A 16,436-nucleotide genomic window follows, 5' to 3' on the forward strand; every position below is an offset into this window, starting at 1 on the left:
GAGAAAGCAGACAGCAGGGGTGTGTCTGGTTGGGGGAGGGCGGGAGCGTGTGCCTGGTTGAGGGCCGGCGGGTGGGCGGGTCGGAGAGGAATGGCTTCCACCACTCTGAGTGCTGTGGCTGCTTGGTCGGCCCTGGGGGCCGACAAAAGCAGTCATGCGCTCTCTACATTTTCTCTAAGTAGGCTGCTGCAGCCTACAGAGAGAAAATGACGTCCCTACTGGTGCCCGGCTGGGCGCCGCCCGGGACTCTGCACCGTGGTGATTGGTTCACAGACGTACATGTTCAGGAGCAGCGCAGGACCCGACCCAGGAGCAAAGGTGGCGCAGACCTTGTCATGTAAGTTTCAAATGTATCATTATTTTAAAGTCCTCTTTCCCCCCGCGCCTCCCCTCCCAGGTAACCCACGCACTAATCCCCCCCGCGAACAAGCCCCCCGCACGTATTGCGAACCCCGACTCAGTTTTTGGCCATTTATAATCAGTTCCTTATCCCGGAATTGCACTCAGAAAGACAAGACCCTCTGGAACTGTATAAAGAACAAATAAGAAACGAAAACAGCTTTGTTTACTGGCTTTGCTAAAAATATGGTTGGTGAGAGGCCGCTTTTGCTGTGTACTTTCTGGTTTGTTTCATGCATCGTGCACATTAGAAGATTTGAACTACTGGTGTGGTTTGGTCGTCCCGAAAAAGGAATGCAATTGTACCGACAGCACCGCCCCATTTTTACGTAACTTTATTTAGAGCATGGGTTCTGGGGAGACGCGGTTTCTCGATCTCCGAGGAATTAACAAGGAACCGCTGCTGGGAACCTCGCAAATATGTGTGCTTGACGTCACCATTTTGAACCTGCGTGACATCAGTATCGTCTCTGAAGGGAAAAAGCAGTTCTTCCAGGTAAATATGAAAACCGGTGTGCTACTGATTGCAGATCATATTGAAGGGGAGGACGTGTGCGGGAAGATCTCGGTTTGCAACTTACATTTAAATTCTGTGATTGACAACGCTCTGGGAATGCACAGCCTGGAGATAGCTGTAATGGATAGAAATGGCAATCAGCCTGCCTTTCTTAAAAACGAAACACGTTTTCACATTATGAAGCCAGCCTTGACTCAAATCATATTTCTATTTAATTAAATGTAAAAGTCTTGTATTGGTGTAGTGTCAGCCTTTACGAACCCCTTGATGTCTCTGCGAAGTGAATCAGGCGTTTATAATCAATCATAAAAAAGCAGTGACCTAAAAGTGCTCTACTAACATTCCCACGTCATATTTCACGTCCGGGCTGCCTCGAGATTTATAAACAGGAAGATTCATTTTAAAATAAGCAACCACTCATCACAACCTGGCATCATTTATGTATGTTTCCCCTTTTGCTCGCTGCTAGTCATACCTCATTTGTTATTTATGTTATATATTGACTTGCATGGAAGAAACTTTTAATGAATTGTATAGACCAGTGCATCAAATGGAAAAATAAAGGTGCAGGTACTCTGTACCAGAGTCCTCGCTTGTTTCTGAGAAGTGCCCGGTACTCTCCAATTAAAGGTATTGCATTTCTCTTGAGAAGTGCCGGTACTCTCCTCCTCAAAATAAAAAAGAGCTGGTATTACGTACTGGATAGTACTGGCCCATTTAAAGCACTGGTATAGCCTACAATTCAAACGTAAATAACAATCTATTTATATATACGCCAGAACAGAGCTGCCCTGCTTATCACAGGAGTCGTGCAAGAAGTACATCAAACAAGCAGGCTGCAGCTCGAATAAGCGAGCACTGAAAGGGGACGCTGAGGGGATCTCTGGAAATTACTGCTTTCGGCGCGCGACGGACAAGGAATGTGTGCTCCCTTTAGGAGGCAGACTTGAGGTGCTTGGATGATACTAAGGTGGGAGTAGTGTTGGTACATACATACATAGCAGAATCCGGTGAATGTGAGGTGCAGGGCAGAAGGGCAGAAAGATGACGAAAGGAGAGAGGTAAAAAAGTTAGCAGGGAAAATGCACCATTTACCCACTCTTTTTTAGGTCTCGCCTGTCAATGCGCATGCGCATTGAGCAGAGCGAGACTATGGGGGCTTAAACAGAGCTTACCTACACTGGCGATTCACTGGCGATTTGATGAAGTGCATGTGCACTTTTAACTCAATGCGCAAGCGCAATTAGTTAAAATGCGCGTGCACAGCATCAAATCGTCAGCTTAGTGCCGCCAGCAGCTCTTCCCGCTCCGCCCCCTGCTGCATCAAAGGCTTGGCGCTCTGCCTCAGCCCAGCCATTCTCCTCCCCTAATTACCCCCTGCTGCATCAAAGGCTTTTTCACGGCCGGCCGGCCGTGCTTTCAGTTTCACGGCTGGCCGGCCGTGTCTCCTTTTCTTTCTTTTTTTAATCCGCTGCATGTTGATAATAACGATATCTGCTTGCTTTGGTTTATAACACTTCTTATCATAGTTTTGCCGTTTTTAAGTTCTATCAATCACAGGTTCTACTGTTGTGCCGACCGACTTGTTTTTTATTTGACTATAGCTGCAGCGCCCCTTCAGATTTATTTTTGCCAGCGTAACACGCTTGCTCCACGTTGCCATCCTGCCCTCGGGCGCCGCGCAAAACGTTCATCATTAACAACACGGGTGCCGCGCTTAATATTTTAGCAGGCACCCGCTTTTATACTTGTATTGTTATCAATTACTATTCGTTAGCCCTTTTTTATACCGTTTGCACTGCCGCATGTAATCACAGCTGACCAGGAGACTAAGTAAACAATGCTGGCTGCACGGCCGTCCAACTCTTATTTAAACGTAGCCGCTTATCCGCTTATATATTAACACAGGCAGCGTGCTATAGGGTGCAGCATGGCGCCCGCTTTTCCACACTGCTGACTGCTCCTCATCACTGTCCTGCAAGCCCCTCCCCCCCCCCCCCCCCACTTCCTGGGCGCTGCACTAATCTTTATGCATTAACAACAAGACAGTCGCCACACTTAACATTTTAACAGGCACCCACCTGACCAACTGACTTTGCCAATGCTTGCTACTCCGTTTCTACAGGTAATATCCCCCGCCTCTTTGCTCCATTTATTCCTTCCAGTGCTGTCTGTGCTTGTTATAACACTCCGTTCCCATTAAGCCGCATAAATACTAATGCAGCATGCCTCACTTTTATGCAGCCATCCTTGTAATAAAGAGCACATTTTAACCCTCCACCCAGCCGGCTACCATATTAAAGCCCAAAGCCCAAGCCCAAAGTACATGCTGTATGCCCGACCCCCGGCCTGTCCTCCCTTCACCTGCCGAACTGCACCCCAACCCAAACGGCCTCAGAAGGATGAAAGGCCCCTGCTGCGACCACCGCCTTAATGCAATGTCTCTCCCCTCCTGTACCCATCCCATTTTCGCCTCCACCCGAGCCATGCGACCCCCCACCTCCCTCACCCATCCAAACTGCGAGCCCAACTCCCCCCCCCCCCCACACTGAAACCTCAGGCCCTTTCCACACTCTCCCCAATTAGCCCCCCACAATGCCGAAAGCTTGTTTTTCGTGGGTGGCAAAAATGCAGCTCGTCCCCTGCTGCTTTGACTGTTGTCACACAGCTCTTCTCTCTTAGCACAGCAGCTCCTTAACTCAGTTCCTTGGCTGCTCCACCTTTACAGACACCCACCCTGCCTGCCATTGTACCTCTCTGCAAAGCACGAGCGCTGTCAAAGGCAGTAAGGTCTGGATTGTATGTATCGTTGACATTACAAATGCTATAGGTGTCACATTTGAAAAAGTATAAAGTATTGCCATTGTAAATGACAAAGCTATTACTTTTGCAAGTTTCAAGACCCACACATTAAAAGAAATTTGTCAATTACAAAACCAATAGCTACAACTTTTCTATTGCGAGACCTATTGCATTTCCAATGCTTGTTTCAAAATGTTACCCTTAAGATGTTCAGGCTCGCTCACTTGCTGCGCTCACTTGCCACGGTGCACTCCGACAGAAAGTTTAAGCGTCACCACTTTCAAATGTCACCAGCCACCACTCCACTGCAGCACTGGCTCCTTGTAAGACTTCCATACCCTAGTTCTTGGTCCCATTGAGCAAACAATGAAAAATTACCTTCCCAACACCTATGTTGATGAGAAGGACAACTTGCTTTGTAAAGAAGTACAAGTCACTGGCACAAAGCCGGGCACTTCTCAGATCACATTCCCTCCCTAATTTGATCACTAACTTGGCAGTAACTTAATACTACTTCTAGAAAGCAACATCCTCTAGACTACACATTAAGTGCGCTGTAGAAATTGATATAATTTTTTAGGACAACTTACACAGCTTCTCCCAAAATTAAATAGGCAGACAGTGCATCTGTAGAAAACAGTGCAGAGATTTCATGAACTTCCACTGACAGAAGCGGTAAGATTTAGCCAAAGCACTGAGAGAGAAAAGTATTGGCACTCCAATTTTGTTTTAATTTGTTTTTATATGAAAAACCTAAATGTCCATAGCCAGTTATCTCTATTTAACCTGCTTTTTCTTTGCTATTTTGTTGCTCTCTCAATTCGAAAATATTAAAATGTTGGCCTTAGTAGTCTTTTTTATAATTGCATATAAAATGTGTCTATATCTCATGTTTTTCTTGATTCCAATTTTAATAATATTTTTTCCTTCATTGTTACAAATATCCTGATAGGAGTTCATTTTTGGTATCAGCCATCTGCTGTTCTACCAAAGAGCACTACACTATATGGTTGCCCTCAGTTCATCCTGTGCTCCTTTATACAGTCAATTTAAATAGTCTGAGCTTACATAAACCTTCTCCAGATTGCTCACCAATCGTGTAACACCTTACTGCTTCTCTGTACAGTCACCAAAAGTCATTCCTGTTACTTAATAAAATTATTTAACATAAGGACAATGAGGAAGAGATAAATAATGAGATAGAGATTAGGAAGTGAACGTGAACCACCAAACTGAACCAAATGTGGTGATCTTGATCATCTTCATACAAGCCAGGCCAGATTTCAAACTTTACAGTGTTCAATATAATTTGTTACCCTGCCTCCACTGGACACTGACCAAGCAGGAGGTAGGATCAAGTATCACTCATAATGGTAGTCTTTACCTTGTTTACTTAACATTTTCACATGACAACATTCTGTACTTTTGGTTTGGTGCATCGGATAGAAATTAGAGACCGTCTGAGACAGTTTTTTTTTTTAGCTCTCCATAAAGGTACAGCTACTTAGGGTATCGCTCTGCAGCCCATCAGGTGTAAATGAAACCATGCTCTAGAACCAAGTGAAACAGGCTAGTAAAAGAGTTAGTAGGTAAAACACTGCAGGGAGGGTCAATATGATTTTTTTTAAGTGTCGTCTAGGTTGATCGTCCAGGTTTCATTCACAGTAGAAGCACTGACAGCTATTAAATTTGCCGAATTATGATAAATATTTAAAACGTTTTGCTTGAACGCCTATTTACCTTCATATAGCTCGAGTTTCTTTTGAAGTTGTTTCGTCAATGAGTTTTTCTCACGAAGCTCTTTTTTGATGGTGAGGCACATCTGTCTAAGCCGGCTTTCCCTTTCTCTTGCATTCCGAAGTTGCCTTTCCTTCTGAGCTCTATCTTCCTCTGAAAACTGAAGTCTTCTTTTCAATGTTTCAATATCTGGGACAGAGTAATTGTGTTCCTGCAGGAAAACAAGAAACAAACACAGAATGTAGATATTTTTATTATTAAAAGATGCAGCTATTTGTATGACTCAATGTCCAATATTTAGTTGGTTCCACTGGTAAATTCATTTGAGGCCACCCCATGCATCACAAGTGTTTTGTGGGTGCAAGATCCACCTGTGAGATGGGGAAAAGATGTTAATGCATGGTTTGATGTTATGTCTCTGGTGCTACGACCCTGCCCCAATTATGAGTTTGCCCCAAATTTGAGATTCAGCAGCACATAACTCAGATTTACCCCTTTGATGTCCAATTCATGTGTTTGTATATTTTTTCCAAAAGCAGTAAAGTATGAATTGGCTAAGAGACTTACTTTTGTCAATAGGTGATAAGGTACTTTTGACCTTTTCGGGTAATTTAGATATTTTTTTAGCATTACTGAGATGTTTTAAAAGTGGCATACATAGAAGGGTGAAGAGGTCTGTGATAGCTCACAGTGGCAATATTGTGCATCATAATTTCAATGAGACAGAATATGCTTAATTTATTTAAGATCATCAGTGGGTTAGCCAATGTATTAAAACAAAGAAAACAAACCTAAGAGAAACTGTTAGGCACTGCTTCCATCCTCTCCGTGATGTATAGAAAGGTTGTCACAAACCCCGGAAAGTAAAACTTCACTCTACATGCTCGGATTTTTTTTTTGTCTTAATAAACAATCTATTATTTCAACTAAAATGATGCATACATTTTAAATAGACAGTTTAAAAAAAATAATTCTAGGCTCGAGATCAACTTCAAATATGTCAAAGGTACACTTGCCAGATACATTTTACTCATCGCAAAGATGTAAACGCTTGTGACAGAAACTGTATTCACATGGTTTTCACATGCACAACACCCCCGGGTTTTACAGAGCTTAGTTATCTAAACACACCGTTATGTACCAGACCCCATCGCCTGAGGAAATTAAAATTCCTATCACTTCTATGAAATTCACACCTTTCACAAGAGACCCTCTTTTTTTTTCTAACAGAATAGACGAATGCAAGAGCACCAATTATTTGTGGTACACTAAGATTATGTAAGTGTACCGTTTACTTATAACAGGTTTAGAACAGGGTAAGACAAAATGTGATTAATCAAACGTTACAATAAGCATCGGCAAAGACAATAAATCTCGTTTTAATGTACGAAAGTATGCAACAAGCATGTGCATGCTTAAGTTGGCACATTAAATTCAGACGCATTGTCTTTGCAAATGCTTGTTAATGGTATAATGAGCACTTCAGTAGGCAAAATGTGATTCCTGACTGAAATGTTGTAAAAAAAACAGCTTTCTGAATGCAATGCACATGTGACATAAATAGGTGTAAAGTAGTCCCTCGCGCACCTCATTGTAAGCACTCCATATCAAGTGATGATACACCAGTCAATTGCACAAGTTGAGAGGCTTACAGACCTTGCTGTATGAAGTCTGGGAGGAGATAACGCTATGAATATAGTAAAAGACCACAAGAGTGGAGGCCGTTGTAAAAGTCAGATGCAGAGTTATCATGTCTCTTAATGGCAGTGCTACAATAAGTTTCCCTGATGAGGTGGTATGGAGTTGATTGCGCAGAATGACTTCTCATATCTCGGGAGCCACCACAGGTCCTTTTACAATATCATGACAACTATTTCCAAGCAGGAAACTGAAGGAAAGGTCTACTTTCATATGGGCATACTCAGATTGAAATGCAGTTCGTACAAACAAAGAGGATGCCTATTGTGAAGAGTCTCCTAAACATGTTATAGACATTTCAGGTAAATCACACCTAACACAAGGATGGCAGGTGAGCACTGGGAAAAACTGGACCAGCAGAATGTGACCTACGGCCAGATGTACAAAATGGAGGGCTTCATGGTTGTGTTGCAATATGAGGAATGGTGTGCAAAGAGAATGAGGAATCCTGGAAACATTTCCTAGAAGCTGTTTGCTCAATGAAGTGCATTATAAAGAAGGTAAGGCCCAATTGTAGATTGTGATGTTTTTAGAGCTTCATATACCATGCAAGCAGCTCAGTCTGATTAGAGTTGCTGGTTACTTGAGTTTTGGGATAGGGCATTCAACTGAGTAACAGGATTTGTGAACATATTTAGGTTTTCTTCTTAACTCTTGATCCACGCCCAATCTCTCCCACGTTTCTAAAGGCTTTCATTTGGAGAAAACATCAACATCTCTCTCTCATTCCTTAAGGTCACAAGGAAAAAAAAGAATTATCGCCAGAAGTTTCAAAGCTGTGTATTTTCATTTCAAGTTCTCTGTAAAAACAAAAAATGCTTCAAATAGTAAAAATATAATTGAAACCTCACTCCAGATACTATCTAATTAATTTTCAAAAGTACAGAATCCTGAGATTTTTTAATCAACAAAATCAGCATACTGAGTAACAACAAAACCTAATGTGCAAAACAATCTGTCTCTAGTTGCCATGACTGACTGCCTTGAATTGGATATCGGTTTAGAAGAAACTCTTAACAAAATCAAAACTGTAAAGCCAACTGCCTCAGAACGACAGGCCAAGGACATCACGGTGCCTTCTGCTACTGTATTAGATGTCTCTCTGCAACCCAAGCAGTCACTTGATGGCTGCAGTCCAGGCAGAGATCCTCAAACAATATAAACATGCTGCTGCCACAGCACTGCACCATTTTGAGCGACTATCGGGAATGCTTCTGTTGAGGTAGACTCTCACAGGCACGATGGCAGTATGTATTTCTTGGGTGGACAGGCAGCCTTTTCTTGACACTTACAGTCCCATTACTTTACCTGGATGCAGGGATATCCCTCAGTAGCTAGAAGTTCAACCATTAGCGAAAGCAAAAGAAAGTTCTCACCAGAGGCAGGAACTCTACTTTAAAAAAAAAAGGTGTGACCTGTGCTCCAATCCTAAAGGAACAGGCCAATAGCATGGGTCTCCTAAATGTCATAATTTCCCAAATATAATCCAATCACATTTACAGGGGTGGGACCGCTTTAGGAGGCACTGGATTCGAACCTGGTTCCCCAGTTCCAAAGTTGGTAGCTCTGGACATTAGGCCACATCACCTACCCCAAATATTCACATTATGAAAATGTGCCCTTTAAAACTGCATGTTATCTAATTTTCGTAGCCTAAACCGTATACAAAAATAAATTTATATTTCTATGAAGGCATCACAAATTGAATTTTACGAGTAGTTAAAATAATTAAAAAGAGTTACTATCCCTCTCTTTCCTTTCAACAACGTGCTTGTTTTCAGACTTGATCCATTACTAGGGATGCCATCACAAATTGACATTATAGTAAGAGCTGAAAGAATCACTTGACTTAAAAAAAAAATCTGATACCATTCTTGACACTTTCTGACCTTTGCTTGGCAATCCAAGCTCTTGGAATCTCCATGATGGCAACTAACCACCATTCTAGTGGAAATTCTAAAATACATCTTGCCTCCTCTCAATGCACTCCAGCATTAATTGACAAGATAAGTGCGAGGAACCAGAATGTGTGCCCCATTAGCTTTCCCTAGAAGCCAGAATCAAATTTAATTTGACACTCAAATTCTCCAAAAACATCCACATTGCCCAATTATGATACTTACACTAACTTCAGAAAAAGCGGATAGGACAGCAAAAGTATAAGGGGTTAAGAACTATTAGGACTGGAGCCGAGAAAGCTAAATAAGAGTAGCATCCCTCACTAGAAGAAATTAGAAACAGTAATGCCTTCAGATTTAGAAAAAAACTGAAAGCACTCCTCTTTCACATTACTTTGAATCTTCTGGTTCAAAAAGATCACACTTTATACTGCCTGCCCTGCTCCTCCTACATATTACCCCCTCTATTGTGTCTACGCCCTCTTTGTAGCCCACCACGTTCTGGTGAGCGCTACCAACCCTGCCTTGCCTAGGAGTAAGAGTGTATTGCTTTTCACTTTGATGAACAGCCACACATGCCTGCTGTAGGTCTCAGAAGGCATAGAATTGGACACTCACATGTGAATCAACCGAAGTCCCCATGAATTTGGGTACTGGAATGGGATCTAGACTTCTTTGTGAACATGGTAGCCCCAAACAGGCAAGGAGCGGATTGCTGGCAACATGGATCATTTGTGATGCAGCTATTTTACTTTGCTTTTCAGAAATTGCCCTGTCAATTTCTATATTTCAACATGACCACTCATTTACTGTAATGCCCCAGCACTGCCAAATCCAACGTGTCAAACGTTCCCATTGCATCCCTGCAGAACAAAGTGGAATTATCCATTTAAATAAGCATTCCTAATGCAGGATCCTATGTAATACACATGGACCTGCCAAAAATATCTTTACAATTAATGCTTCATGCACAAAATCTCAAGTTGACCCCTAAAGGTTCCAGTTATTTATTCCTCTCACATTTAACAGTGCTGAAATAAAGGGGGCATGGCCTCGAGAGCAAGGGGGTAAGAAGTGCTGTGGGGCTACTCTTACTGACCCACCTCAGTACAAAAGTAATCCTACATGCCAGCTACTGAAAATGTTGCTAAACTTTAGGAGGCTTCCCCGCTCAAGGCATGGCAGCAGGACCAAACAGTGAGTGGGCCCTTTGAATGCGGCATTCAGTCCGATGGTCGCTGTTGGGCAGAACAATAGGATGCCAGGATGATGCTGAGGAAATCTACAGTGGCACGAGGATGGGGGAGACAGCTTTGAAGAGGCGCACTGGAGGTCCCGTGCATAGGAGACATTGCCCCACATGCGAGAAGGCCACTCCCCCACCCTGAAGTTGATGTTTAATGGAAGTTGGGTGCTTTTGGGCAGTGCTCGGACTCCAGGATGGGTGGCGCTGAAATGTCAGGACCGGAGTGGACGAACGGAGGGGCCACAGAGGCGAGCACGCCTGCTTTTGTTGAGGCAGTGGCATAGGGACATTGGAACAGCCAGGCTGAAAGAGATGGAGGGAAGGCTCATGAAGTATGTGATCATGGTGGATGGCCGTAAGTGAAATGAGGCGTCCCTCACCCCCAACAGTTGACCCTACAACAAGAGAAAATGTGGATTGTGGAGGCCTGTGCTGTATGAAAAAAATTAATCCTCATGGTAGTTTAGCAAGACTGGACCCCAATTATGGATTTTGAATTGCTGAGGAAGGATATATATGAGGTTAGAATTTCAGGGGCAGATCAGTGCCCCAGGTGTGAAGAAAGTGTGAGAAAACTGATGGGGGCACTGCATTCCGGGTGCATGGCCTCTTGTGGTCATTACAATAGTGGAATAACACATGCACTGCAAGGTTGAACGATTACATGATGTTGAAACCCAAGTCAGTTAGGAGGCCGCTGATGGGCAAGTGTGGGGACTCCAATAGTGCCAGTATAGATACTGAAGATATGCTGTAAACAGTGGAAACAACGCTGGAGGGACTCAATAAGACGTTTGACTCTATAGAGGTAAATCTGTTAAAAACAGGTCACAGGAAGTTAGTCGACAGAGTGACTGAGAACAAATCAACTTTGGTGTTACTATGCCCCACTGTGCAAGACTTGCAGGAGTAAGTCAAAGAACTGAAGGGGGAGGTTGAACTTCTCCATCATAAGGCAGAGAATGTTGAAGGGTGCCCAAGGCACAATAATATGGTGAGTGTACCTGAAGATGCGAAGGGGTGGTGCGTAGAGTTTTTTTCTGGAGAAAAGGTTGACAGATGACATCTATGGAGGGACAACAGAGCAACTCTTGATGGTGGAAAGGGTGCACTGAGTGCCGGGGCACCCAGTGTGCCTTCCAGACCATTGGTAGCCTGAATATTGAATTTTCAAGTCTGAGTTCACATCCTACAGTCATTTTGGGAACATGGCCTGTGGATCATAAATAACAGCCCATGGGCAAGGTCAGAGACATGCTTTTAGGGACGTTAAACATATTATACGCAAATGAGGAATTAAATATGCCTTGTTGTACCCAGCGAAGCCAAAGGTCATCTTGTATGAGGAGTTGCACTTCTGCACCTCTAAGGATGAAAAGAGAACGTGGCTTTTAACTTGAGTTAATAAAGATATTGCCACTTTTTAACCCTTTACTTATACATATTGATTAAATGTGATGTGTTACATATTGTGTTTCATTTTTTAAATGTTTTGTATAAATATCATTTGTTTAGATAATATGAGAAGAAATGATTAAAATGGTAACAACTTTGAATATATTTTTTCTGTCTTCCTTGGTTTTCTTAATGTTATAGATACTGTGTATATTTGCTTTATTGACATTGCCCAGGAGTTTTTGTCGCTACCACGTAATGAGTAGGAAGGCAAGAAAAGAACCAGAGGTAAAGAGATGAAACCAAAGTTAACTGCAAATGTAATAATTTAAATACTAGAGGACAGTGTTGCTAATGTTTAAATTCACAAAGCAATATGTTGTGAAGCTTTAAATTATTTTAGGCAAGAAGCCGTAAATTGTCAGAATAAGTTTATGATTCTTTAAGTGGAATGCAGAGGAAAATGAAGGAAATCAAATACCCTCCAGTGCAATGAATGTGTCCATATTCCTTTGTGCCTCCACAATAGCTCCTTATACGTCATTCATTCAGACATGCCCCTCTGTCTTCCAGATGTGTTTAGCCTGTGACTTAAAACTATTGATAAAATGCTTCAATTGAATCGTGTTTGCCCCAGTGAGTGTTTGATTCATATTTACCAACCTGTCTGATAGCATCACGTGAAGCCAAAATTACTCCAATAGTGGCCTTCCTTTTCCTTCTTCCCAGTCTGTCTTTTGGCTAAACAAAATAAAGACAAATGTCAATAGTGTACCAAACGTAGGGATTATTTGCAGGTGGTTGCTCAACCCTGGGATGACACTTTCAATATCCAAAAACGATAAAAACACGTTTGAAGTAAATATTTTTCCACCCCCCAAAACACAAAACTAATGTTCTAGTAGCTGCAGTACTGACGTTCGGAAAAATAGCAAATTTTGCAGTGGTTACAAAACTTGAACAATGACACCAAAGCTTTGGAGTGTGCAGGTGCCTGTTCTTTACACCTTCCACCCAAGAAGGCGGCACACAGCAGTAAAAGGCAATAGTGATGTTTTACTGTAAGTCAATACGTCCTTCACTAAAAGCTCATAGAACCACAGTGGCATGTGTAGAACTCCCATAACAACATTTCACTCTCTCTAGGTTGAGCCCACGGTGGATCTTTCAAGCTGTCCAGATGGCATTTTCTCACTTCTGAATTATCAAAATCATAGCTCTAGCAGGCTACCGTATGGCAGAGCAGTTACTAGATGTCAGACAATGGATGTCGGGGATATTGGGATGTCAAAGGGATATATACTACAGACTAAGTGATCCTTGTAGCCCATAATCATGTTTATCACCCTCACAGAGTAACCATGCGGGTTCCCATGCGTATGCTGTGTATAATCTACCAGAAGATGGATTCTTTACTGTAACCTTTAACAACTGCAGTTTCATCAAGAATAAAACAATTTCCTATGACTTTCAGTTCTAGGGAGAGGTGACTTTTATTCCACCAGAAGACTTTGGAGCACGTATTTATTTTTCATAACATAATTTTATTGTTGACAGCCGGTACAAGACTGGTGCCACTAGGGTTACCAGTAACACACAAGTATTGGCAGAGGTAATGATATCAACATTTTTGTTTGTGAAATAATTGTTTTACATAATAACTTTTTAAAACAAACAATAGTGCCATAAAAAAACTTGCAGAAGAAACAGGTAGATTTTAAATACATGGTTTAAGCCATCCAGTATGAAGACAAATATAATCATCATTCGAGTACCAGCACAATACAATCATCACAACACCTCCCGACAGCAGAAGCGGGGGGAACTGGTTCTAAATACAACCCTCTGTATTCCGCCCATCTTTCCCATATTTTAAAATGTTTCTGGGTGTACCCCCTCGCCCTAAAAACGGGTATTTCAAGGCCCATGGTAAAATCTAGGCCTTTCTTCCATATTGCCACTGATGGCGGGGATTCATCCTTCCACGCCCTGGCAATATCTTGTTTAGCCAAAGTGAGGCAGAGGAATAACAAGTGACGTTTGTATCTGTTACTGCCCAAGCCCTCAGTAATGTGCAGCATGACCAATCGTGGAGATAGCAGAATATCCCAGCCTAGGACCTCCGATAAACATATGGTCACCGCTCTCCAAAACCTCGACAGGGTCGTACACTGCCATACTGTGTATAAAGTTACCCTCAAATGTTCCACAGTGCAAGCAGTGCGGGGAGGCGACCACGCCATCGCGTCACAGCCTGTGTCTGGTATAGTAGACCCGGTGTAAATATTTGAATTGGATAAGTCGCAGGCGGGCCGCGATCACCGCACTGCGCGGGAACTCCAATGCCTCCACCCAATTGCAGTGGTGGCTAGTGACATTTGAAAGAGGTGAGGCGTAAACTTTCTGTCGAAGTGCACAGTAGCGAGTGAGAGCAGCAAGTGAGCGAGCCTGAACATCTTAAGGGGAAATTTTTGAAAAAAAGAGTGGGTAAATGGTGCATTTTCCGGGCACATTTTTTACCGCTCTCCTTTTGTCATCTCTCTGCCCTTCTGCCCTGCACCTCACATTCACCGGTTTCTGCTGTGTATGTATGTACCAACACTACCCCCACCTTAGTATCATCCAAGCACCTCAAGTCTGTCTCCTGAAGGGATCACACATACCTTGCCCTTCGCGCGCCAAAAGCAGAAATTTCCAGAGATCCCCTCAGCGTCCCTTTTCAGTGCTCGCTTATTCGAGCTCCAGCCTGCTTGTTTGATGTAATTCTTGCACGATTCCTGTGCTAAGATGGTTATTTACGTTTAAATTGTGGGCTATACCAGTGCTTTAAATAGGCTGGTACTATCCAGTACGGAACACCAGCACTTTTTTATTTTGAGGAGGAGAGTACCGGCACTTCTCAAGAGAAATGCAATACCTTTAATTGGAGAGTACCAGGCACTTCTCAGAAACAAGCAGGTACTCTGGCACAGAGTACCTGCACCTTTATTTTTCCATTTCATGCACTGGTCTAAAAAATGCATAAAAAGTTTCTTCCACTCAAGTCAATATATAACATAAATAACAAATGAGGTATGACTAGCAGCGGGCAAAAGGGGGAACATACATAAATGCTGCCAGGGTGTGATGAGTGGTTGCCTATTTTAACATGAATCTTCCTGTTCATAAATCTCGAGGCAGCCCGGACGTGAAATATGACGTGGGAATGTTAGTAGAGCACTTTTAGGTCACTGCTTTTTTAAATGCATGATTATAAACACTGGATTCACTTCACAGAGACTTCAAGGGGTTTGTAAAGGCTGACACTACACCAACATCAATACAAGACTCTCACATTTAATGAAATGGAAATACGGTTAGGGTCAAGGCTGGCTTCAGAATGTGAAAACGTGTTTCGTTTTCAAGAAAGGCAGGCGGATTGCCCTTTCTATCCATTGCAGCTATCTCCAGGCTGTGCATTTTCAGAGCGTTGTCAATCACAGAATTTAAATGTAAGTTGCAAACAGAGCTCTTCCCGCAGATGTACTCCCCGTCAATATGATCTGCAATCAGTAGCAAACCGGTGTTCATATTTACCATGAAGAACTGCTTTTTCCCTTCAGAGACGATACTGATGTCATATGGGTTCAAAATGGTGATGTCAAGCACACATATTTGCGAGGTTCCCAGCAGCGGTTCCTTGTTTAAATTCCTCCGAGATCGAGAAACCGCGTCTACCCAGAACCCATGGTCTAAAGTAAAGTGAAAATGGGGAGGCACTGTCGGTGCAATTACATTTACATTCCTTTTTCGTGACGACCAAGCCACACCAGTAGTTCATATCTTCCAATGTGCACTTGCATGAAACAAACAGAAAGTACACAGCAAAAGCGGCCTCTCACCAACCATATTTTTAGCAAAGCCAGGAAACAAAGCTGTTTTCGTGTCTTATTTATTCTTGAGACCAGTCACAACTTGCTCGATGAGGGATTGAGGGGGGGAGACGGGGAATTAAATATAAAACTGAACACCGGTCCGTGCTGCCTCTGCTCCCCTTGGCTCTTAACAACGGCACTGGAGTGGACTGTAACCCCTCTCAGCCAATGGATTGGCTTAGGGCATGGCTACTCTTCGTCCGCCGCACGCCCATTAGGAGACAGAGGGGCTTCCTAATGGGCATGCGCACACCAGTTTAAACACAAGTGCGCATGGGCAAAAACATTTGTCCTCCGTCCCCACTCGTGCACTTGTGTTGTGCTGCTGCCTGCCCCTGGTGACGGTCTAACAATCATGTCAGTCAACATGACGCCGGACCGCCCACCTCCTTCAGTCTCTGAAGGGGGTGGGCGGTCCGACGTCATGCTGACTGACATGATTGTCAGTTCTCCCTCAGCGTCTTTGAACTTAAGTAAACTGTGTCAGTTTACTTAACTTCATAAACGCCGAGGGAGCTGCGGTCGGGGGGCTATGCTCCCATGCCCCTATGGGAGCACCGCACCTGCCCAATCATCCTCTTCTAGGGGGCGTAGATCCAGTTGCCACGCGTCTCTGATTTTATGCAATGTTGCAGGGCTATTTTTCCAGGACTATGCAATATATTTTGGTTATTTTATGGTCTCCTAGCTCGCCCGTGAAAACCTTAGCTTCTACGGGATTAAAGTCAGGTATATCGGTTGGATGTAAAAGGTACGGGATGAAGGCACGTCAAAATTGAAGATATCTATAGAATTGTGAACGGGCATGGCATATTCTGTCTGCAGTTCCT

The 16,436-nt window shown here is 43.1% G+C and overlaps 1 protein-coding gene across 4 annotated transcripts in view; it reads right to left on the minus strand.

The window, feature by feature from the left end:
• Positions 1–16,436, minus strand: part of LOC144829287 (THAP domain-containing protein 1 B-like) — a 125,723-nt gene that overhangs the window by 19,522 nt on the left and 89,765 nt on the right. For all 4 annotated transcript variants that reach the window (XM_078688248.1, XM_078688249.1, XM_078688250.1 and 1 more), the window contains 2 exons: positions 12,356–12,433; positions 5,459–5,666 (listed from right to left, as the gene is read on the minus strand). In XM_078688248.1, coding sequence (XP_078544374.1) covers positions 5,459–5,666; positions 12,356–12,433 — 286 coding nt within the window. The remainder of the gene's footprint in view (positions 1–5,458; positions 5,667–12,355; positions 12,434–16,436) is intronic.

The sequence above is a fragment of the Lissotriton helveticus genome, chromosome 4_1 (assembly GCF_964261635.1).
Source record: "Lissotriton helveticus chromosome 4_1, aLisHel1.1, whole genome shotgun sequence".
Classification (NCBI taxonomy): Eukaryota; Metazoa; Chordata; class Amphibia; order Caudata; family Salamandridae; genus Lissotriton; species Lissotriton helveticus.